This window comes from Pristiophorus japonicus, chromosome 8, assembly GCF_044704955.1.
Source record: "Pristiophorus japonicus isolate sPriJap1 chromosome 8, sPriJap1.hap1, whole genome shotgun sequence".
NCBI classification, from domain to species: Eukaryota; Metazoa; Chordata; class Chondrichthyes; family Pristiophoridae; genus Pristiophorus; species Pristiophorus japonicus.
Genome location: NC_091984.1, coordinates 193,483,000 through 193,507,990, shown reverse-complemented (window position 1 = coordinate 193,507,990; position 24,991 = coordinate 193,483,000). Strand labels below are relative to the sequence as shown.

The following is a 24,991-nucleotide window of genomic DNA, read 5'->3' as shown; positions in this document are numbered from 1 at the left end:
GAATGAACGAACAAACTTGTGAGGCTGGCTGAAGCACTTTCACACAGGTAGGAAGATGGTTTATTTCATCTTTTCTTTGCTTATAAATGTTTATTCAGGTTGGATTTATTTGTATAATATTTGTATAAGTATAAATAAGGATTTATTGTAGAATTTAATGACTTCCCTTCCCCCCCCACCTCGTTCTGGACGCCTAATTTGTAACCTGCGCCTGATTTTTTTAATGTGTAGAACAGGTTTTTACAGTTCTCCAAAAATCTTCACTTGCTCCATTCTAAGTTAGTTTGGAGTACGTTTTCACTGTGGAAACTTTCAAATCAGGCGTCAGTGGCCGGACACGCCCCCTTTTGAAGAAAAAATTCTGTTCCAAAGTAGAACTATTCTACCTGACTCAAACTGCAGAAAAAAAAATGTGGAGAGTTGCGATTTCTAAGATAGTCCGTTCTCCACCAGTTGCTCCTAAAAATCAGGCGCAAATCATGTGGAAACTTGGGCCCTATGTTTCTATGTTTACTGTGTCATTGCTCTTGTGCTGTTGAACAAATTGTTTGGGCAGTTTACAGCCTAAGCCATTGCCTATTCTATTACCTTCTGAAAGTAGAGTAAAATCATGTGAGGGAACGCGATATTGCCAGTAAAGTACCACCCGTGTTGCCCCTGGCTTGTTATAAATTACCCAGATTTCGAGCATTTAGAGGCATATGCTAATTTTTAGGAGCAAGGCTGAACTGTCGGAGTGGTCCAATTCTTTTTTTATGAACAGGAGGAAAACAAAAATAGATCCTTGCTTAGCTCCACTCGGTACCGATCATACAACGTCGGGCTGGATTTTTGCCGAACTTGCTACCAGGTTTTCGCGCGATTTGACCCTCCTCGGCGAAAACCCAGTCGGCGGGATCTTCAATGATGCTTCCATGTACCGCCGGGGAGAGGTACGCCGACGTGCAACGCGCAGATTGAGTTTGCGTTGCACTTTCGGCTCTCTCCGGACCCGTACGCCGCGTCCAGAATACCAACAGGGTCAAACCGATCGGTACAGCCCTGCCAGCAGCGGTAAGTATGAAGACCTGCAAAAAGGCAAGTTAAAATTTTTATTTTTAAATTATTTTTTAGCGATTTAGTGGGCAAGGTTTTTTTTTTAATGTTGTGAATGCTTTCCCTCCCTCCCAAGGCCTCTCTCGCAGCGCTGCCGGCCCCGGACTAAAGTTGCCAAAACTTGCGGTTTGCGGCGCGAATCCTTGTGCAACGCTAACTTTACCGTCATGGTGCAGACGTAAAGGCCAAAAGTTAGGCCTAAAAATGGTAGCGCAGTGAAAACGGTAATTTTGGCGTAAAACTACCATTGAAAACTCAAAATCTAGCCCAAGGACTGCTTTTTCCCATTTATTGTAACGGTCCATTTTCTAACACTGTACCAGTTTACAATGAAATTTATTTGCCATTAATTCTCGGCGCCTCAAAACTGGAAACTTAAAATCTTCTAAAAAATCTATTTACATTATATTTAATGAATTCCCTTCCTCAATCAATTTAGTTACCTATTCTCAGAAGATTTGATATATAATTTGTTGCTTCTAAATCTAAGCTCTTTCTGACAATCTCTGCTCTTCAACTCAGCATTGATAGGCATCCTACAAAATGTTTGAATATTTCCCTGCTACTGTTACATGACCCCTATAATTCCCAGCTTCATATTGGGTTAACATTTACTGCTGTCAAGTTGCCTTGATCACTTGTGTTTATGGAACTTCTAAAATTATTAACCAATACGTCACCCATTTCAGAATTCAAGGGTATATTCAGTGTAGTCCATGTGATCTGTGTACATTTAATTTCTTCAGAACACATGTTTTACTGATGTATGCATGTGTTCTAGATTCCTGAGGCTAAAGGATACATCAGAAATTTGTTTACAGTCTCCACATATTAAGAATTTTTGATATTTCCTGATTCTCATTTCTATCTCACTAATGCTATACTGGATCTATATTTTAACTGGAAAAATACGTTATGGGTTATTGTTGTGAATAGCTATCTGCAAATAAACTGATTTGGTTTTTTTATTTGGTGCGAGAAATATTAGCCCTGAAATCCCGGCCTCTGTGTGTCCGTACGGAATATGTACGGACCCTGCAAGGCCTCGCCAAAGCAGGTTTCCAGCACGCAATGCGCATGCACCGAAAACCAGCTTTTCTGATCTGTCAAGATATCTCGACAGATCCTCCGCATCCCCACAGCAAGGACATTCACGTGGGTGAGACTGGGCTATTTACCCATCTCTTGCCCAGCGAATGGCCTTCAAACTCTTGTGCCTGGTAAAGGCAGGTGCATAGCCTACTTTTACCAGCGTAAAAGTTTTAAAACATAAAAAATAAAATTTAAAAACACATTTGTGTTAAAAACATTGTCCACTAAGGTAAGTTTATTTTAAACCCTATTAAAACACTTAAAAAAACATTTTCTAAACATATTTATTTTCTAAAACATTTAACTAACTTTAATTTCATTTAATATTAAATATGTGAGGTGTTTTAAAAAATTTTTTTTTGTTGTGTTTGGGTGTTTTAGGGGATATTCTCATTGATAGTACTAGGAACTCGGAGATACGGAGTTTCCATTATTATCAATGAGAATACTGTACCGTGATTGGTTGTCCAGTCCCACGTGACTCCAGCTTCTCTGTCCGTACCAACAAGACGTGGATGCGCTGTGAAGCGCGGGAAGCGAAGGCCTCCGACCGGAATCTAAGGCACCTCCAGGTACTCTCGGGTCGGAGGCGGTCGTCCGAAGGAAGCCTCTGACCCGAATTTTAGGGCCATTAATTGTTTTAACTGCTTATAGTAGAAATTGTACCTACAATCCAGAAAACAATCCTTGCTCACTCAGGCCAATCTATTCCAAACTACTTTGAGCACAAGATCACACTTAGTTCACAGAATTTACTGATGAAAACTGGCTTTTGTATTGGCACGAGAAAAAAGTAGATGAAAAATACTGACTCGCAACCAAGGCATTTGGTCTGTTCTCCAGAGTCCACAGAAAGTCTCATATTGCCAAGTAAGAACATCAACACTCCAATTAACAATTCTTTGGCAGTAAAACCTAGTTTTCAGCACATTTTTTAATAACAACTACTTTTATTTATATAGTGCCTTTAATATAGTAAAACGTCCCAAAGCGCTTCACAGCAGTGTTGCAAGACAAAATAGATAAATTTGACACCAAGCCACAAAAGAAGAAATTAAAGCAGATGACCAAAAGCTTGGTTAAAGAGGTAAGTTTTAAGGAGGAAAGAAAGGTAGAGAGGTGGAGAGGTTTAGGGAGGGAGTTCCAGAGCTTGGGGCCCAAACAGCTGAAGGCATGGCCACCGGTGGTTGAGCAGTTATAATGAGGGATGTTCAAGAAGGCAGAATTTGAGGAGTGCAAACATCTTGTGGGGTAGCGAGGCTGAAAAAGATTACAGAGATAGGGAGAGGCAAGGCCATTTTGGGGTATTTAGCAAGAATCTGAGTCCCAAGGCCAAAAAGGACAGTCACTGATACCACAGCAATCAAGTCTGATCCATGACACTCAACAAGTTATCTTATATTAAGAGCAATAAAAACCATTACATAGGAACATATCCTGTTTTCACAGACAACCCCACCTATAGTTGGGTGCCAGGGTCACCTCAGACATCACCCTCCCAGCTGATTTCCCCCTCTCCACCCCATTCCACAACTACCTGTTGGGAAACACTGCACTGTCCACTTGATCTTGCTCGTTTGGGAATGAAGCAGAGTGGAACCCTGCTCATTTATAAAGTAACCACCCCACCTAAAAAAAATGTCAACCTATTTTTCTCTTTCAGATGCATACTGGTGTACTGGCATTTGCTGCTTTTCTGATTTTATTGAAGCAGTTTAGGCCTATACGGTTAGTAGTGCATTAATAAATCTGCTAACCTAGATTTAATACTGTATCATGAGTTGTTTCAATATCAGTATGCAAGCTAATTTTTCTTTAAATAGCTAGTTTGGGTTGCCTACAGTTCCCTCGTGCAGCTAGAGTTCCAAAGATTAGATGATTTCAATTTTAGTTCAAATTGAAAAAATTAAAAGGAAGAGCAAACATTATATTACAAATGTAACAATTTTATTAATATCTGTGGTCTGGGCACTTGCAATAGAATAATTTCCAATCCATGAGAACAAGATCTCCACTTAAATCTATTTGCTAGTTTGAATTAGTTTTGCAATGATTTGACTGTGCCACTTGGTGGAGCACCTCAATAGTAAGCCATTTCCAGAAAAAAATTAAACCGTATTCATCCCATGCTCCTTCAAATGAATGCTCGTGAGAGTTATCAAGGTATGCTGCTGATAGGAGTATAGTTGTGATTTGGGTTCTTGCCTTCTTAGATGAAGGACGGTGTATGGATTTAAAACTGGGAATATTTTACAATGCAACCTAATTTGGAAATATTAAGTCTAAAAACCAATGTATTTTACTACCACTTTTGCAGTATTAAAATCCTTTTAGTTAAAAAGATGGAAAATAGTATTTGAGATCATTTTTGATGTAATATGCTCTGCCAAATCTATAAAACATTATTAAAAAAATCTTGTTCTAAGGGTCAAAATTCAAGATAGCCTAGGGTTATCTGAAAATTATAATTGTGCAAAAACTGAAGTCTTTCATCATATATCTCTTTTTCCATTCCAGCTTTTCTTGTGGTACTAATCTTTTTCATAAGCTAACAAATATGACTCATGCATATTAAATTTGAGCCTTGGATATACCAAACATTGAAAAACATGCCTGCCAGAGATAGCATACGAAAGACTTTTAAGAACCCAGAAGTATTATTCAATTATTTATTACAATCCACTATTGATTAACAATGTTTAAGAGCAGAAACATTCCCATTAACATCGACTCAGCTGACTTGAAAGGGGCAGACTCAATTTTGTACTCAACAGTTATAGTAAGAGCTTGTTTTTCTCCCTCCAATGTAAAACCTTTAAGGTTTGATATTACCACCTTACCCTGCCAGCTTCGCTGCTGTGCTGAAAATGAGAGCCTGCGCCTGTGCCAGTTGGTGAACCAGGAGACAATACAGGAGAAGAGGTGGGAGATGGGTGCAGATTGCCAGTTATCAGAATTCGGATGTCATTGTCAAAGTCCTCAGCAAAAATATCCTCTTCCAAAATTCCTATACCATCTGTTTATGATAGTAAAAACAAAATAAAAAGCTTTGAAGCAAAAATCTATTGCATAGAACAAATGCAAAAAAGACACAAGACCATTACCTTTCGCATGGCAGATCAATATTGCACACTTGACTTTTGTGAAGGCATTTTTCAAATAAGATACATCATGCAATCCTTGCTCTAATCCTTCTATTCAATGCTTGCACCCAAAAAGGCAGCCAACTTCCCAGGCATATGCCAATGGGGTTCTGTATTGACCGTGAGGAGGTGCATAAATATGGCCTGGGAATGATTCCATGCGCAAGTGCCCAGCCTCTGCTCAGCATCTCCTCAGAGGAACATGAAAGATCCGCAAGTCAACAGTGGGGCAACAATGGGCATGAATTTGAATCTTAGCGCTCTGTAGCACATATATTGGTGCTCTGCTGCCCTTTCCCCAAATCTCATTGCAACTGTAGGGCTAAAAAAGATTTCTGGTACGATAGAATTATAGAAACATACAGCACAGGAAGCCGCCATTCGGCCCGTCGTGCCTGTGCTGACTGTTTGAAAGTGCAGTCGTGTTTAGTCCCACACCCCCGCTTTTTGTTCTCATCCTCAAGCACCTGTCCAACTCAGTTTTAAAATTATTTCTGGAATCAGCTTCCACCACCTTTTCACACAGAGCATTCCAACTGAGTGAAAAAACATCTCATCTCTCTGGATCTTTTGCCAATGATTTTTAATGATATCTACTCGAGCAAAACCTCTCGTCATCTTGAAAACATCTATCAGGTCATCTGTTAACTTTCTTTGTTCCAAGGAGAACAGTCCTAACTTTTCCAATCTCTCCTCATATCTTAAGTTCCTCATCCCTGGTAACATCCTGATAATCTCCTCTGTACACTTTCTAAGGCCTCTACATTTTTTCCTGAGGTGTGATGCCCAGAATTGTCCACAATACTCCAGCTGAGGCCTAACCAGTGATTTATAAAGTTCGAGCATAATCTCTTTGCTTTTATGTTCTATGCCTCTATTTATCAAGTCTATCAGTCCTAGTTTTCTCTCATACTTTGTAGAATAGTGCTAGCCATTGTTCAGATGTCTGAAGAAAGTGACTCTACTAACAATGCAAGACAATTCCCAGCAACTGATTCAGGAGTGTTTTCATGCACGAAATAATTTTTCTTCAACTTTCACAATAGTCAAATACTTGGCTTTCATCCAGCTTCTGCACCAAAATATAGTGAGCTGGGATGTTGTGCATTCTGCAGTTTTAAAAACACTGATCACAACCGTTAAATACTTCACTCACCTGAGGGACCAAGAGTTTCCAGAGCTTCAGTATTGGCAACGACCGTAGCAGCAGATGTTGGAAAAACCAGAATGTGTGTACAGGATGCATCTTGTGGCGTGTTCAGCTGTGATGTTTGCAAGTTGAGAGCTGTACCACGCCCAAACACAGAACCCATCGTGACAGCATCTTAAAGAGATCCACAATACAAATAATTAACAATTGGTGTTTAATTTAGAGATACCAATTGTGCAATCACTTTGAATCTATTTGCAATGCACATTCCTGGAATATTCAAAACATCTTTTCAAAAAAATCCATACCAGGCATAACAACAAATGAACCCTGTGGCTCCAGGGCAACCAAGCAGGCACTGAGAATTGTGGGAGAGTCTGCTGCAGATATACCACACATTGTGCAGGTCTCCTTCAATTGTTTACTGGTAGACTGTAGTGAGCGTCGTCCAATAAGGATACTCCAATCTGAGGAAAAGATTTATTGTGGTTAGTACAAAAAGGAGATAAACTATCTTCAGGATGTATATTTGCCAATTAAATTGGCCTAAATGCCAATTATATGCTGATCTTATTACAGTGGACTAATTCTGTATTTTAAAACAATGCATCGGCGAGCATTGCCTTCTGGGTGCACATATCGGTAAATCAAGGGCACGTTCCCCATAATTTTCCACTAAAATGAATGGTTGAACGATTGTGCAATGTATAACTGCGATTTCATGATATGCACTCTTGACAGTGGAGGCATTGCACCAGAAAACACCCATTTGGAAAAATCAGCTGCAATGTACACAATATTTTTACAAAAAACACCCTCCCACCTTTTTAAAAAAAAGTTCACTTGCGTCGTTTCTTATAGCGGTGCTCTATAACTAAAAGGTATCGGTTTACTTGTTCTCCTCCCAGTGGCAGTGACCTTTCTTTTTCCAGCACATTCCAAGGCAACTTGGTTAAGATCCAGTTATTTATTGTCTGGGGATATCACATATGTACCTATACCCTACATCTCATACTGTTAAGCACACTAAATATTCACCTTTTAATTTATTAGGTGCTTTACTGTTGTTCTACACAATTATTTACGTAACTATTTTCAAAATATTACACAACCAAATTGATATTTTAATAAAATGGCTTGCTTTAAAGACAATTGCAGTTCACAAAATGCTGCTGTAAGGTTGAGCTATAAGAATGTTCTTTCCAAGTATAGTGTTAAACTGAATGAAAATATCAGCAGTAACTTGGATAAAATGTATTTTCCCATTTTAACTGTATGATAAAGAAACTGAATGAGTTAATTCATTTGCTGGGAGCACAAAAATTGAACCAATTGTCTATTGTTGCATTTCACACAAGTTTATCACATAAGTGTCTTTCAAGAAATAAGCATGGACTACAATTCTGAAATTCTTCTTTTAAAAGTTTTACAGTACTTCAACATTCATTCCAGCTTTAGTTCAGAGTGGCTAACCTTTGAGTTCTCCATGGCCTACTCGTCCAAGTCTCCCCATTACAATTCTCCATGGCAGTGATGTCATCTGCATAATTCCGACACACCATTCCCATAGCTTCTGCAAGCCGATTTTACGGGCAGGCACTTTACTTCTCCTTGACCTGGAAAACATCACGTTGTAATAGTTCAATACTTTACATTTATATCTTGCATTTCTTGGGCAGGAAAAGGTGCTTTCTGCCTCTTGTTGCATGCGTCGAACTGAGGGGATATTACAACATGCTATTACACAGACTTATTCTACATTCCCATCAATTAAAATTCAGAGTGAATGCACTCACAATTACTTTAAAAACATCAATTCACACCACTCAGTCTTAGTGTTAATGGAACTAATCATATAACTGTATTTGCAGTGGCCATGTATCTCTCGTCTCTTTTTAGTCTGTCATTTTTACAGCAGCTGCCCATTACTAAACTATGGGTAAAGATCCACACACCACATACACTTCAATTTTCACTGAACTTGTCAGGAGCAAAAATTCACTGGATTCTCCAACTTATAAACAGACCTATCATTTTTAAATTCTATACATCAAAGGGATGTACTATTAACTGAGCAACTTACTTTCGTGCCGGATCATACAATGTCAAACATACACCATGCTCAGTTTTTGAAAGGTTAGTACAACGATTAAATTTATTCTTCAGATGCAGTTACATAATCACATCTGAAGAAGATAGCAGGATGTTTGTCGCAGTCATCTTAAGGAAAGAAATTGATATATAATTTCTAGTCCCAGTAGTACTGCCTTTAGACATGTAAACAGATTACAGTAAGATTTTGAGTCATACTCAGTTACTATTAGGTTTAAGCTTCTCTTTCATGGTATGAAAATAAATTACCTATCAAATGGGCTATGATAAAAATAAAAATCCAGAAAAAAAACAAGTTAGTATAAGTGATTAAATAGGAATGTTGTTATCAGAGCAAAACATCATAGTGTAGTAATTTTATATTTACCATCTGCTGATTACTATTTTATGAAGACTACTTGAAAAGGATGCCTGGTATTTCAGCAAGGCATCTTGAAGAAAAAAGGCCAGTCTACATGTAGTTATTGTCTGGGTTACTTTTAACCTGCTTGAAGTAAAACACGATTCATAATGCGAGTCAATTTGAACATAAATTCTTACCTGTTTGGCACATCAATGTTCAAGATGCATGTCTCCAGCAATTCCCCATGAAGGTCTGTACAGGATGCCAATAGCCACCTCTGATCATGGGATAAACAATAGCCAACAAAGAGCACATTGTACTTCTGGCTTGCCTCTCCAAACGTCTCACCTAGCTCTGTCTGTTTGTCCTTAATTGGCGCCAAGATATAAGGAGGTGAATACACTTGGATAGGATGGGGACGCTGGAATTGGAAGAAAAAAAATCTTTCAATTTGACAGTGCGTACTAAAACTATTTTTCTTTTTTTTAAAAAAAAGTAATGTTAGCCATGAGATCAGAAGAGTGCTAGACTCTTCCCGATAAAGGGTGGAGGGAACGAGAGGTCAAGTCACCTACTCATGGCCATTTAAAGCAACATTGGAAGAGAACATGAAGTCGGCTGGTTAAGCATTCTCTCAGCACAGATAATGCTATGTGGAGTGGAAGAAATTAAATCATTCATTAGAGAACTGTCACAGACTAAACAAGGTTCCACAGCACCATAACAAAAGTTTTTTCAGGCGAGGGTGGGAAATGGGAGAATTAAAATGTATTATTAGTTTACATTCATACTTACAAATTCATTCACACTAATAGAACACTTAAGACTAAGGAGTGTACAATCATTTATTTTATGGTTAAGAAAGTGCAAACCACAAGCAGGCATTAAACATGGCATGTAAATGGCAAGTGTAATTCCATGGCAAGTTATCAGAAGGTTAGAATGATAATAAACATTCTTTCAAACTGATATTATACCTGACATTTTGCACAAAGAATGAGACTTGAAATGCTTATAAGGGACAGCAAGATCATTGATGTGGAATAATTAGTGCAAGAACAGTAAATATCAATAGAAGTTACAAACTAATACGCACCTCTGAATGTTTAAGGGTCATATCTATTGTGGAAGCAGGACCAAAGCCAGTTAATGATTTAATGTGGATCTGTGTGGGAAGCGGCCGTCTGCATTGAGTGTAAATTGAGAATGCCAGTGATTTTAAGTGCTGGATATAGAAAGTGTGATCATCTTTCACTGGTTGTAGTAGATACTGGCAAGGCACAATCTGAAACAAAACAAAAGATTCACGCTTCTATGCATCACATTGTGATGTAACAGCTTTAATGCAATACCTTTAAAACAGGCAGAAGTCCAATCGCTGAAGCATACTTGTTGTACAACACAAACACATCCTTTGCATGAAGAAGCTTAGCCATTTCTATGTTTTAGTGTAAAATGGGTTTTCGAATAAAACAAAAGAAGAGTGCTATGGAATGCTTAGTGAATTCTAAAAATTATGATACAATGTATAACAAAGATTTTATTTCAAATTACCTGGACAGTGAATGCATTCCTCATATGCTCTGGTAGATTATCCAGCATCTCCATGTAGCACCGTAACAGGCCTAGCAGCCATCCACTTGTAAAAGATGACTCTTCTTCTGAGGAATATGTAAAAGGATCAACAAGATAGATGACGACAGCTGGTGGATATGCATTGCTGTCAGCTGACTCAGCTTCAGTAGGAATTCCTATCCGCTCCCTTTCTGTAGTACTGTAATATTAAAACATATGGATGTGAAATGACAAACGTTCTCGAACTCATTTTTGATCACACATATTTTGACATTTTGTTCCATCTCAAGTGCAAAATGCACACTTCAAAAGCAAAACTTCTGTTATCAGCACTTTTCCCATAGCTTTACAGTGACCAAGAAGCAGGTACAACTTTCTCTTTGATTAATTGCCCCTGCTCGGTCTTGTCCTGTCCTCATCCTTCTCCATCCCCCCAGTTGCCAAGATCTCAGTGTCTCAGTCTGTGCTGCACTGGCTTTCAGGAAGTTGGGGGTTGATAAAAATGCTTAATTGAAGGATTAATGGAGGTTCTCAAGGACCAATCATTATGCATTTGGCAATCAATTTGCTACAGTGTAATGTCATAACATAAAATGCATCTTATAGATTAACTGTCAACCTCTGACAGCCTTATAGTGGCCTAAAATGTAAACAGTACATGATTAAGATGTGTGAAAATATCTTTCTCTGGTGTATTGCACAAATTTTACATAGCATATACACTTCAAGAAATGTACCAGATACAGTAATTAAAATATTTATACTGCTGTGACTAGACAAGTCCTAGGCCTGCCCGTCAGCAAACCCCATTATGTAAAAGTAGTTACACAAGTTCTTAACTAAGCTTATAATGTGCATTAAAATCTCTTTATAAACTAATGCAACCATTATTGATGTCTACCTTACACCACACTTACCTCTCTTGTACTTCCTGCTGCTGTGCAGAACTCTGGACATCTGAATCTCCATTTCCACTCTGTGTACTCCCTGGAGGTCTCTCTGTACTCGTGCTTGAGCTACCACTCTGCACCTGAGCAGCCCCAACAGTCCCACCAAATCCTGAAGAGGATAAGGTTGTTCCTGTCTGATGCAAAGCTGGGGTAGTGGTTGTGGTGGTAGTGGAGGTAGTAGAAGTGGAACAGGTACCGGTTGACCCACTTCCTACACCAGAGCTGCCAGTTGTTGCAGTGCTACTGCCAGTGCTGGTTGCAGAAGTAACTGTAGTGCCAGTTGTCACTAGTGCAGAAGTACCCACAGTTCCCAACGGTGGTCCACTGCTTCCAGATGCTGCCTGCCCCTGGGTACCAGATGATGCTGTTGGCTGGTGTTTTGGTGGAATCAGCAGGCTGTTGTCCAGCTGAAGTGTAGCCAGGTAAGGTGCTGGATTTTAAGGAATAAAAGGAACATTTACAGAATTAGTAAGTGATTTTAAAGAACTGTTTAATATCTCTTGTACAATCAAACAAATGCACATAAACTGTGGTTTATAAGATAACAGTGATTTTTAAATAAATTCTTACAACCAATTAAACAATCTCAGCATCTCCTGCAGCAAATAAGGAAATAAAATCTAAGAAATACAAGACTGAAGTTGGCACTCTTTAATGAGAAACAGATTGCTCATTCTTTTTAGAAAGAAACATGAACATTAATTATTACACTTACCCAAGTGATGGCGACAGACTTGAGCATAGAGTTTTAACTTGGCAAGATTGTCATTCTCGTCACTAACCCAGGCTTGAGAGAACCACTCATCGACAGATTCTTCTGCTAGCTTTTTTGCAGAACTCTTACCAACCCGCATGATTCCATCTCTCAATACTTTGCAGATAGGTCTATGCTCACCAAGTCTGCATGTCTGTTAAAATAAAATTGTATTTAAGTCAATAAGCAAGTGCTGAGAATATGTTCTCTGCTCGACTGGCCTGTTTTTCTGAAGATCTAAGCATACTTAATATCTCTGAAATATTTTTCATAAGCCTGCATCTTCAACATAAAATGTTATCAAGCATTTAAAAGATGAACATTCAAGTGGCTAAATGTTAGTTTATTTCTTTTTGTATGTTGATGTACAATCTATGTAGTTGATTCAAATTTTTTGCTTACATTAAAAAAATTCCAAGTTATCCAGCAAGTTTGAACTAAACGAATTTGAATTAGCACAAGTAGGTGTATTTCCCACCCAACCGTAGCTCAAGTTTCAGTCCAGAAGGTTCCCAGTTGTTCAGTTTTATTTCTAAAACACATTAGATTACTTCAAATGAATTTCGCCAAATAAAAGTTCCTGCAAGTCTAAACTAATTAATTGTCCCTGTTGCATTTCCAACACCCATAATATTTTTGTATCAAAAAGTGCAACAGTGATGCTGAATAGCTAAAGATTCAAAGAATTAATTCTGACTTGTAGTTTTTTTTTTTTTTTTAAAGTGTGTTGTTTACAGTAAAATTACTATTGCATACATTTGCTTTATGTTAAACATTTATTCTCACCTCATATACAGCACTAAGATCCCTGAAGAAATTTTTGGCTCCAGTGAGCAAGGCCTCATTTTCTGGACAGACCACAATGTAGGCTACGTCACGCTGAGAACCGTACGGTTCGAGAAGCAGCTTCTCCCAAAAGGGCAGTGCAAAAGGGGAGATCATCAGGAAGTCTTTATCGTAGCCCAGAAGCAGTGTGGGGATAGGAAGTGGCTCTGGTGATTCTTCTGAACCTGAACAAAAAGATAGTGATATGACATAAACCTTTTTGAGATAATACCACAACTGTGCAAATATAAACATTTTCTTACTACAAGATTTCCCTAGTGTATAATGTATTACATATAATGGCAAAATACCGAGAGAATAATTTCTACTTATTGATGCTTGGTAGCAATTCAGAACAACTATAAACAATGTGTACCAGTTATTATACATCTAATTGTACAATATTTTAAACACTTCCTATTAACTCTATTTACCACTTTGGTAACCTTTTGTAAATATGAAATCTGGATATAACTATCACTTATGGTGGACTGTACATCTTCATATTAACATTTCTTTTATCTGCTATGTACATCAAGTCCATCATCAATGTTACAAAGAATTACATGGAATATGCACCATTCAGTTCAAATGGTCTGTGCTGGTATTTATACTCCACATGAGTCTCCCTACCCCATTCCAGTTACCTCATCTCATCCTCTCAGTATATCTTTCTATTTTCTTTTCTCTCATATACTCATCTAGTTTCCTTTAAAAAGCATCTAACCTATTTGCCTCAACCACTTCCTGTGGTAGCGAGTTTCACATTTTAACCACTCTGGGTAAAGAAATGTATTACCCTACTAAATTTATGAGTGACTATCTTGTATTTAGGTCTCTAGTTTTGGATTCTCCCACAAGTGCAAAAATTCCTTCCATATCGACCCTGTCCAATCCATTCATAATTTTAAAGAGGAGAAATCAGGGATGTACAAAATGTATACGGTTATACGAACAAAATTGTGACGCAAAGAATGCTGTGTTTAAATGGTCACATTCGAACTGGAGACAAAAGTCTCCTCAGACTAGATGCTTAGAAGTACTAATGTTCTGGTTTCCTGCAGAGGGTATGGCATTATGTAATACATACAATCTCCCTGTTGCTAAGTGATTATCTGTTGTTTTTAAGACTTGAACCTTGTTTATGCAATTTATCGATAATGCTAAGGTAGGGATTGAAGTTAGCTTAACAGAACACTTGCGAAGATAAGAAAAGTTAATGTATTATAGAAAGACTTGGAATGGATGGAAGTTGGGGAAGTTAATGTAAGCAATTTGCAACGTCGTAAAGGAGATAACGACCCTGAAGCGAGCAGTTTTCTGGTTTGGGCCTCATGATTGTACCCGAGAGGATAGGGACGAGAGAGATAAGACAAATTCCAAAGGACGAACATTCAGTAAATATAAACAGGAAAAGACATGTGGACAAGAACATGAGACATCGTTAGGGAGGGCTTCGACACGAGAATCAAGACAAAGAACTTGAAGCCCCATTGGGTACTGAGTTTTTAGGGGAACCTATATAGGTTAAAAGGTCTTGTCAATATCCCATTTCAGGCTCATCCCTAAAAAAAAATAAAAGTAACCTCCTCAAGGCTGTCCCCACAGACAGGAGATGAGAGCTATACAGAAGTTGGGCTGGTAGAACACTCAGAGTGATCCTATGCTCTACCAAAGGACGAGACGAGAGAGAGAGAGAAAGAGGCTGCAAGCCAGAGAACTGCTCATATGCGCCAGTCGTTTGTCCGATCGGATCAGTGTCAGCTACTTATCACGGTCGTATGTTTTTGCTATATAACTAGCGTGTTATATTCCGTCTTAAACTCTGATTAAACACAATATACCCACCATATTGGTTTACAGTCGATCCTGATTATTAAAGTAACCAGAGATAGCCTTAAAGAGGATATTTCTAACAAGACCCTTATCAGGTCACCTCTTTTCTGAAGAAAAAAGCTCCAACCTGTTCAATCTCTCCGAAAAGCTATAATCTCTGTTCTGGTACAGTTATAAATGTTTTTTGAACCTTTTCCAGTGTTTCTATGTCCTTTTAATAGTGTGGAGACCAGAACTGTGCTCAGTACTCTAAGTGCAACCTGACCAGGGCCCGATACAAGTTTAACACAACTTCACTACTTTTGAATTCTCTAACCGTGGAAATAAATCCTAGTACTTAGCATATTTAATTGCTTTGCTGACCTGCAATGCTGCTTTTAATGATTTGTTTGCCTGTATCCCTAGATCCCTTTGCTCTTCTAACCTATTCAGTTTCTTTTTTTTTTTAAAAAGGTGTGGGTGATGTTTCTGTTTTTCCTACCAAAGTGCATTACTTCACTTTTATCAATGTTAAGGTTCATTTGTCACTTAACTGCCCAGTCTGCAAGTTTTCTAATGGTCGTCTTGTATTATGTTGTATTCTTCCTCAGTGTTAGCTATACCCCCGGATTTGGTATCATCTGCAAATTTTTATAGTTACTTATTCCTAAATCAAAATCATTAATGTAAATTATGATCAATAGTGGAACACCATTTTCTACCTTCCTCCAAACTGAATAACTACCCTTTACCCCTACTCTCTGCTTTTTTTTATAGCCAATTTGTTAACCATTCAACTATTTGTTCCCAACTCCATATGCTCTAATCTTGGTCACAAGCTAACCATGTGGTACATTATGGAAGGCTTTTTGAAAATCCAGGTTCGGGTTAGGGTTATCTACAGCATTACCCTCGTCAACTCTTTGTTACCTCTTCAAAGAATTCTATCAGGTCAGTTAAGCATGAATAAGCCTTTTGGAATCCATGCTGACTACTTTGTATTATACTTTGTCCCTAGATGCTCTTCTATCAATTCTTTTTGTATAGATTCAAGTTATCTTTCCCATCACTGACGTTAAGCTGACTAGTCTATAGTTCCCAAGTTTTGTTTGCTCTCCCCTTTTGCATATAGGAACAATGCTTGCTATCCACCAGTCTTCTGGCACTGGTCCCTCTTCGATGGAACTTGAACCAAATTAGTGCCTCTGCAATCTCTTCCCTAGACTTGAGTATGCATACCATCTGGACCTGAGGTTTTAACCTCTTTAAATTTGATAGTTTGTCATTTATCTTCTCCCTTTAATATTCTTTTTAAGCTCATCCTCGAGTCAAGTATCTATTTCATTATCTTTAGTTAAAAATTGAGACAAAGTAGTTATTCAATACTTCTGCTATTTCTATCATTACCTGAGAGTTTACCTTGCTCATCCTTTAGTGGCCCTGTCCCTACTGTAATTTTTTTTTTATGTGTCTATAGAACACTATTATTTTCTTCTATTCCTCAATAATTTAATTTCGTAATTTTGCTTTGCCTTCCTGATCGAACTTCGCTCCTAAGTTCTTTGTATTCACTTTGTCCTCTCGTTTAATATCCAAGTACTTCTTGTATGTCTTTCTTTCAGTTTTTCCTTTATTTCTTTATTCATCTACAGTGCCTCATAATTAGCTTTCTTGTTTTTGGCTTTTAAAGGAATACATTTCTCTTGAACTATATTGATTACCTTTTTAAAGATTTCCCACTGTTTTTCTATATTTGTTTTTGAAGCTTTTCTCCCAGTTTACCTTCTTGAGTTCCACCCTTATTTGCTCATAATTTGCTCTTTTCCAATTTATTACCTGAGTCTTTGTCTTACATACATCACTCTCAATCCTAATTCTGAAAATCCTGAACCTTACCATGTTGTGATTACTAGCAAGATGCTCTCCTACTTTATCAATCTGTTCTGGTCACAAAATCCAGCATGATTCTTTTCTTGTTGGACTTCTTACGTACTGAGTGAGAAAGAAGAACACAAGAAATAGGTGCAGGAGTAGGCCATTTGGCCCCTCAAGCCTGCTCCGCCATTCAATAAGATCATGGCTGATCTGATCCTAGCCTTAACTCCACTTCGCTGCCCGCTCCCCATAACCTTCGACTCCCTCATCATTCAAAAATCTGTATCGCCACCTGAAATATATTCAAAGACCCAGCCTCCACAGCTCTCCGGGGTAGAAAATTCTAAAGATTCACAACCCTCAGAGAATAAATTTCTCATTTGTTTTAAATGAGCGACCCCTTATTCTGAAACTATGCCCCCTAGTTCTAGATTCACTCATGAGGGGAAACATCCTCTCTGCATCGACCCCGTCAAGCCCCCTCAGAATCTTATGTTTCAATAAGATCACCTCTCATTCTTCTAAATTCCAATGAGTATACGCCCAATCTGCTCAACCTTTCTTCATATGACAACCCCTTCATCTCAGGAATCAACCTCGTGAACATTCTCTGAACTGCCTCCAATGCAAGTATATCCTTCCTTAAATAAGGAGACCAAAACTGTACAAGTACTCCAGGTGTGATCTTACCAACGTGCTGTACAGTTGGAGCAGGACTTCCCTACTTTTATACTCCATCCCCTTTGCAATAAAGGCCAGCATTCTATTTGCCTTCCGGAATACTTGCTGTACCTGCATGCTAACTTTTTGCGTTTCATCCACAAGAATCCCCAGATCCCTCTGTACTGTAGCATTTTGTAATCGCTCCCCATTTAAATAATAATTAGCTTTTTTATTTTTCCTATCAGTGAATAACCTCACATTTTCTCACATTATAGTCCATCTGCCAAATTTTTGCCCACTCACTGAGCCTATCTATATTCCCTTTGTAGAGTATTTGCATCATCCTCATAACTTGCTTTCCCACCTATCTTTGTATCAGCAAATTTGGCTACGTTACACTGGGTCCCTTCATCCAAGTCATTAATGTAAATTGTAAATAGTTGAGGCCCCAGCACTGATCCCTGTGGCACCCCACTAGCTTGCCAACCTGAAAATGACCCATTTATCCCGACTCTCTGTTTTCTATTAGTTAGCCAATCTTCTATCCATGCTACTATATTATCCCCAACCCCGTGAGCCCTTATCTTGTGCAGTAATCTTTTGTGTGGCACCTTATCGAATGCTTTCTGGAAATCCACATATGCGACATCAACTGGTTCTCCTTTATCCACTCTGCTCGTTACATTCTCAAATAATTCCAGCAGATTTGTCAAACATGATTTCCCTTTCATAAAATCATGCTGACTCTGCTTGACTGCATTATGATTTTCTAAATGTTCTGTTACTACTTCCTTGATGATGGACTCCAGCATTTTCCCAATGACAGATGTTAGGCTAACTGGTTTATAGTTTCCTGCTTTCTGTCTCCCTCCTTTCTTAAATAGAGGTGTTACATTTGCGGTTTTCCAGTCTGCTGGGACCTCTCCAGAATGCAGGGAATTTCGGTAGATTACAACCAATGCATCCACTATCTCTGCAGCCACTTCTTTTAAGACTCTAGGATGCATGCCATCAGGTCCAGGGGACTTGTCCACCTTTAATCCCATTAGTTTGCCGAGTACTTTATCTCCAATGATAGTTTTAAGTCCCCCCGTGCCCGCAATAGCTCCTGGATTATCAATTATTGGCATGTTTTTAGTATCCTATCGTGAAGGCCGATACAAAATATTTGTTCAAAGTCTCTGCCATTTCCCTGTTTCCTATTATTAATTCTCCAGTCCCATCCTTTAAGAGACCAATGTTAGTTACATTAGCTACTGGTTTCCTTTTTATATACCTGTAGAAGCTTTTACTGTCTGTTTTTATATTTCTTGCTAGTTTATTTTCATAGCTTCGCTGTCTTCATCATTTTGTTAGTCATCCTTTGCTGGTTTCTAAAAATTTCCCAATCCTCTGGCCTTCCACTGTCCTTCGTAACAATGTATGCCTTTGTTTTCAATTTAACACCATCCTTTACTTCCTTAGTTAGCCACGGATGGTTCATCTTTCTCTTAGCATCTTTATTTCTCACTGGAATAGATCTTTGATGAGAGTTATGAAATATCTGCTTAAACGTTTGCCACTGTATTTCTACAGTCCTACCCTGTAGTATATTTTCCCAGTCTACTTTAACCAACTCGGTCTTCATAACTTTGTAATTACCTTTATTTAAGTTCAGGACATTAGTTTGAGACCTAGCTTTCTCACCCTCAAACTGAATTTGAAATTCTACCATGTTATGATCACTCTTCCCAAGAGGATCCTTCACGACAAGATTAATTAATCCAGACTCGTTGCACATTATCAGGTCTAAAATAGTTTGCTCCCTCGTTGGTTCCACAACGTATTGTTCCAAGAAACCATCCCGCATTCACTCTGAACTCTTCCTCAAGGTTACCATTGCCAATTTGATTTGTCCAATCAATAAGATGATTAAAATCACTCATGATTATTGCTGTACCTTTCTTACAAGCCTCCACTATGTCTTGATTCATACTCTGTCCTACAGTGAGACTGCTGTGGGGGCCTGTAGACTGCTCCCACTAGTGATTTTTTTTGCCTTATTATTTATTATCTCCACCCAAACTTATTCTACATCTTGATCTTCTGAGCCAATATAATTTCTTACTACTGCACTGATCTCATCCTTTATCAACAGAGCTACCCCACCTCTTTTTCCTTTCTGCCTATCCTTACGAAATGGCAAATACCCTTGAATATTTAGATCCCAGCCTTGGTCACCTTGCAACCACATCTCTGTAATGGCAATCAGGTCATACCCATTTATTTCTACTTGTGTCGTCAACTCACCTATCTTGTTGCGAATGCTTCATGCATTCAGATATAGAGCTTTTAATTTTGTCTTGTGTAAACACTGTCCCTACTTGTCCCACTCTGGTTATCATTACCCCTATCGCTACCCTGCACTTTTGCCTTCTCCTTTCTCGACTTTTTTAATTTCCGCTCACCAGATCCCTGCCCTCCACTATTTAGTTTAAATCTCTATCTACAGCCCTAGTTATTCGATTCGCCAGGACACTGGTCCAGGCCTGATTCAAGTTAAGCCCGTCCCAATGGAACAGCTCCCTCCTATCTCAATACTGGTGCATGAATTGAAATCGATTCCTCACACACCAATCTTTGAGCCACGCGTTCATCTCTCTGATCCTATCTACCCTATGCAAATTTACTCGTGGCTCAGGTAGTAATCCAAAGATTATTACCTTCGTGGTTATGCTTTTTAATTTAATCCCTAGCTGCTCATACTCCCTCAACAGAACCTCTTTCTTTGTTCTACCTATGTCGTTAGTACCTATGTGGACCACGACAACTGGATCTTCCCCCTCCCACTCCAAGTTCCTCTCCAGCCCAGAGGAGATGTCCTTAACCATGGCACCGGGCAGGCAACAGAGCCTTCGGGACTCACGCTTTTGGCTGCATACAACCGTATCTATCCCCCGAATGATACTGTCTCTTACCATTACAACATTCCTTTTTACTCCCCCCACTTGAATGCCGCCCTGTACCACAGTGCTGTGGTCATTTTGCTCATCCTCCTTGCAGTCCACACAGGGAACAAGAATCTCATACCTGTTGGACAAGAGCAAGGGCTGAGGCTCCTCCATGAGTATCTCCTGGGTCCCCGTGGACCTCAATGGTGTCCACCAGCTCTCACATGCAACAGCAGAAACACACCACCTGTCCTGCCATCTCGAATGTATTCAATTAGTTCAGATTTGAAGTTTTGAACATTTAGTTTATAATCCCAGCTCTTAATTTAAACCAATGCCCAAGAGAGAAAGAAAAACTGACCAACCAAACTGACCAACCCAGCAGCTAGTGAAATATCACTTACCTATTTTTACTTAAAAAAAATTTATTTTAATCTTTCCCCTCTTCTCCAAATTCCCAAATAAATCACTCCATTTAACTCCACTCCGTTTAAGACCGCTCTGTGCCGATCACGTTGTCACCTCCCATCTTTCCAGCAACTTCACGTTTGAACCTTTCCAATCAGGTTTCCGCCCCTGCCACAGCTCAAACAACCCTAATCAAAGCCACAAATTAAATCTTATGCAGCTGTAACCGTGGTGCACTATCCCTTCTCATCCTTCTGCAACCTCTTACACCGTTGACCACACCATCCTCCTCTAACGCCTGTCCAGTATACACTGTCAAAATTTGATTCCCTTTTCTTCTTTCGCTACTTCTTCCTGCCAGTTTATTTGGGGGTAGTTGAAAACGCCTGCTGCTCACTTTGTAGATTTGCCTACATATTTCGTCTTCCAATTCTCTTTCACTATTTGATGGTCTTTTGTATACCCCTATTAGGGTGCTGGATCCTTTATCTTCTAACTCAATCCATATCTTACTGCTATTTACATCCTTTTTTCTACTGCCATTATCTTATCTTTAACTAGTATAGCTACCTCACCACCATTCCTTCCTTCCCAAATGTGTTATATCCTGCAATATTTAGTTGCTAATCCTATTCTCTATGTAGCCATGTTTCAGCCATCCCTACTATATCTGAATCCCCTCTACAAATTATTGGTTCCAGTTGATCTATTTTGTTTTGAATACTACGTACATTGCTGTACCTATAGTTTAAATTGTTTTTTTCATTATTCCTCTTTGTTTTTAGTAACTATTTTACCATTATACTCCATCACTTCATCCGATCTCTGGACATTCATATTATCCTTATTCCTTCCTTTATTTTGCTCTTTACTCTCCGAGATTCTTTTTTTGTTAGGTTTCTTAAATTTCCAGCAGTTCCCTCCTCCTATGTTAATAGTTTAAAGTCTTTTCTACAGTCCTAGTTATCCTATCCATGAGAACCTTGTTCCCAGGTCAGTTCAGGTGCAGCTATCCTAGCTATAGTTCCTTCCTGGTCCGGTACTGGCGCCAGTGTTCCATGAAATGGAACTCCTCTTGCCCCACACAACTTCTTCAGTCACATGAGTTTCCTAATCTGTTGGTCTCATTTTGATCCCATTTCGTGTGCATATCAATATAATTTAGCCAATACATGCCTTTAAACTGCACGAGAGAAAATATGAGAATAAATTCTATAAAATTTAGGAAGTGTTTTCATTTGCACAACAATCCACCTGGTACCATCAGAAAGCTAAATAATATTGGAATTGTTTGAGTAGTGAATGCCATATTAATTTTAGTTGGGCAATTTAATTAGCAAAAAAATCAAGCCAAACATAGTAACATGAAATTCAGGACAATGTGTAAACATGAAAACAGGGCTTTACCATAGGATCCTCTGCCTATCTTGTGGAACTGTTGCCAGGTGAGAGGTCCTTGCACATGTTGGATATTCTCCCACGTCCTTCCTGTCCGTTTCTTCTGAATGGCATCTTGTAGAAAAGGCTGCAGTGATAGCAGCATACGGACCACATCTTGGGATGAAAGGACGCTTACATCCAGAACTGCAGATAAGAAACTCTGTTATTGAAGTATGTTAAAGGCCCTATCCTGGACACAGTTACCACTGCCAATATTTAGAAATATAGTACACAAACTGCATTTTGCTATAAAAGCAGGAAGCTCCCTGCTCCTTTCAAATCTACTATCATCACCCCGCTCTCTAAAAACCCAGCCTTAATCTCTCTGTCCATGCAAACCAGCACCCAAATCTCTCAACTTGTCTTTCCTCTCCAAAGTTCTTGAACATATTGCCACCTCCCATCTTTCCAGCAACTTCACGTTTAAACCTTTCCAATCAGGTTTCCGCCCCTGCCACAGCTTAAACAACCCTAATCAAAGCCACAAATGAAATCTTATGCGGCTGTAACCGTGGTGCACTAACCCTTCTCATCCTTCTTGACTTGTCTGCAACCTCTTACACCGTTGACCACACCATCCTCCTCTAACACCTGTCCTCTGTGGTCCAGTTGAGTGGGACTGCCCTCGCCTGGTTCCACTCTTATTTATCCATTCATGGTCAAAGAATCTTCTGTAATGGCTTCTCTTCCCATGCCTCCCCCTTTATCTGTGGAGTTCCGCCTGGGATTGATCTTTGCCCCCTTCCTATTTTTCATCCACATGCTGTCCCTCGGCGACATCATCCGAAAACATATCAGGTTCCACATGTAAGCTGATGCCGCCCAGTTCTACCTCAACACCACCTATCTTGACCCCTTCACTGCTTGTGCAACATCCAGTCCTTGATGTGCAAAAATTTCCTCCAATTAAACATCGAAAGACTGAAACCACTGTCGTTGGTCCCTGCGACAAACTCTGTTCCCTAGCCACTAATTCCATACTCCTTCCTGGCCACCGTCTCAGGCTGAACCAGACTATTCGCAACCTTGGTGTCCTATTTGACCTTGAGCTGAGCATCCGACCCCTATCTCCTCAATCACAAGACCACCTTCTACCAGCTCTATAACATCGCCCATCTCCACCCCGGCTTCAGCCTTTCTGCTGCTGAAACCCTTAACCCAGATGCTGTTGAAACCCTCATTCATGCTTTTGTTACTTCCAGACTCTACTATTCCAATTCTCCACTGGCCGGCCTCCCCTCTTCCGCCCTTCATAAACTTAAGCTGATACAAAACTCTGCTGCTCGTATCCTAACTCGCACCAAATCGCATTCACCCATCACCCCTGTACTCGCTCACCTACACTGGCTCGCGGTTCAGCATCCTTGTGTTCAAATCCCTCCATTACCGTACTCCTACCTAACCTCCTCCAGCCCTACAACCCTCCGAGAACTCTGGGTTTCTCCAATACTGGTCTCTTGTGCATCCCATACTTCCTTTAGGCGACCGTCCCTTCAACCACCCTAAACTCTGGAATTCCCTCCCTAAACCTTGCCACCTCTCTCTTCTTCTTCAAGACGCTACATAAAACCCCTCTCTCTGACCAAGCTTTTGGTCACCTATTTGCTTCGGTGTCAATTTTTAAACTGAATGCTGTGAAATGTTTGACTACGTTAAAGGCACTATATAAATGCACGTTGTTGTTGAATCTAGGGAAATTATTTTATGTAGAGAATATGCATCCTAGTTTTTTGGAAAATATATTTTCTTCTGGTGAATTTTCACGTTCATCAAGTAGAGATACACCAGAGCTGGAGAATTAAACAAAGAACTGAACAAGCAGCCAGGGAGGTGGCTGGAGTCAATGGCAAGGAAGTGGGGCTTTTGGCTGAAAATAATGACTTCTTGGTGTTCAACTGGAGGAAATACTGGCTTATCAACGACAATGCCAAACAACAAACCCGACAGCAGTGGCATATATGGGATCGAAGTGAGTGGTGGAGATGTAGAGCTCAGTGCTGTCAACATACTTACCCTTGGCCTACAGATCATGCAGTCGAGGATCTGGGAACCTGCAGCACTAAGACTCTTGAACAATGAAGATGGTTTCACTCCAAGCACTCCCTCACCACTGCAACACTTTCTTTTCTGATCGCATCAAACCTTGCATGCCTTTTTATTGTAAGAATTTACTGTCAATTTATTTTTGCATAAACCTGCAGCACACTTTTCATCCATTTAAAAAAAACCATTACCATCTGCTTTTGCCTTGCACCATCATCCCTTTTGTCATGTAATCTTTCCTGCCTTTCACCCCATCACTTTTGTTTTTTCCTTCCCCCCCACCGCCACCCCCTCACCAACACCACCTTTCCCTGCCTCTACACTCGCTTAAAACCTGATACATTTCTAACTTTTTCCAGTTCTGACGAAGGGTCATCGTCCTAAAACGTTAATTCTGTTTCTCTCTCCTCAGATGCCGCCTGACCTGCTGAGTATTTCAAGCATTTTGTGTTTTTATTTCATCTATTAATATATTCAAATACAACTCATACTTGCACATTATAGTTATTAGCACAGTTTCCAATGCAAAATGGCATATGTCAAATGAAAAACAAAAATCACCAAACTGGTATCATATGGTGATGCACAAGCAGGAACCAATACACACAAAGATCCCAAAGGTGATGACAATGTTGTCGAGTAACCTTCACACATTTCAGAGTTTTCTTTTCTTTTAAATCTGCTTTGAATTTTAAAGGCATGCAGAACTGCGGTGGTTATGCTGATAAACTACCATCATAACACCATTCATTACTTGCATCTTAACTTATCTTAAAGA

General features: G+C 39.4%; 1 protein-coding gene across 3 annotated transcripts in view; it reads right to left on the bottom strand.

Annotated features, from left to right (window-relative positions):
• Positions 1-24,991, bottom strand: part of LOC139268898 (mediator of RNA polymerase II transcription subunit 13-like) — a 283,315-nt gene that overhangs the window by 11,899 nt on the left and 246,425 nt on the right. For all 3 annotated transcript variants that reach the window (XM_070887712.1, XM_070887713.1, XM_070887714.1), the window contains 11 exons: positions 22,138-22,314; positions 13,001-13,224; positions 12,176-12,368; positions 11,428-11,890; positions 10,490-10,709; positions 10,032-10,220; positions 9,133-9,356; positions 7,954-8,096; positions 6,789-6,947; positions 6,487-6,654; positions 5,028-5,203 (listed from right to left, as the gene is read on the bottom strand). In XM_070887712.1, coding sequence (XP_070743813.1) covers positions 5,028-5,203; positions 6,487-6,654; positions 6,789-6,947; positions 7,954-8,096; positions 9,133-9,356; positions 10,032-10,220; positions 10,490-10,709; positions 11,428-11,890; positions 12,176-12,368; positions 13,001-13,224; positions 22,138-22,314 — 2,336 coding nt within the window. The remainder of the gene's footprint in view (positions 1-5,027; positions 5,204-6,486; positions 6,655-6,788; positions 6,948-7,953; positions 8,097-9,132; positions 9,357-10,031; positions 10,221-10,489; positions 10,710-11,427; positions 11,891-12,175; positions 12,369-13,000; positions 13,225-22,137; positions 22,315-24,991) is intronic.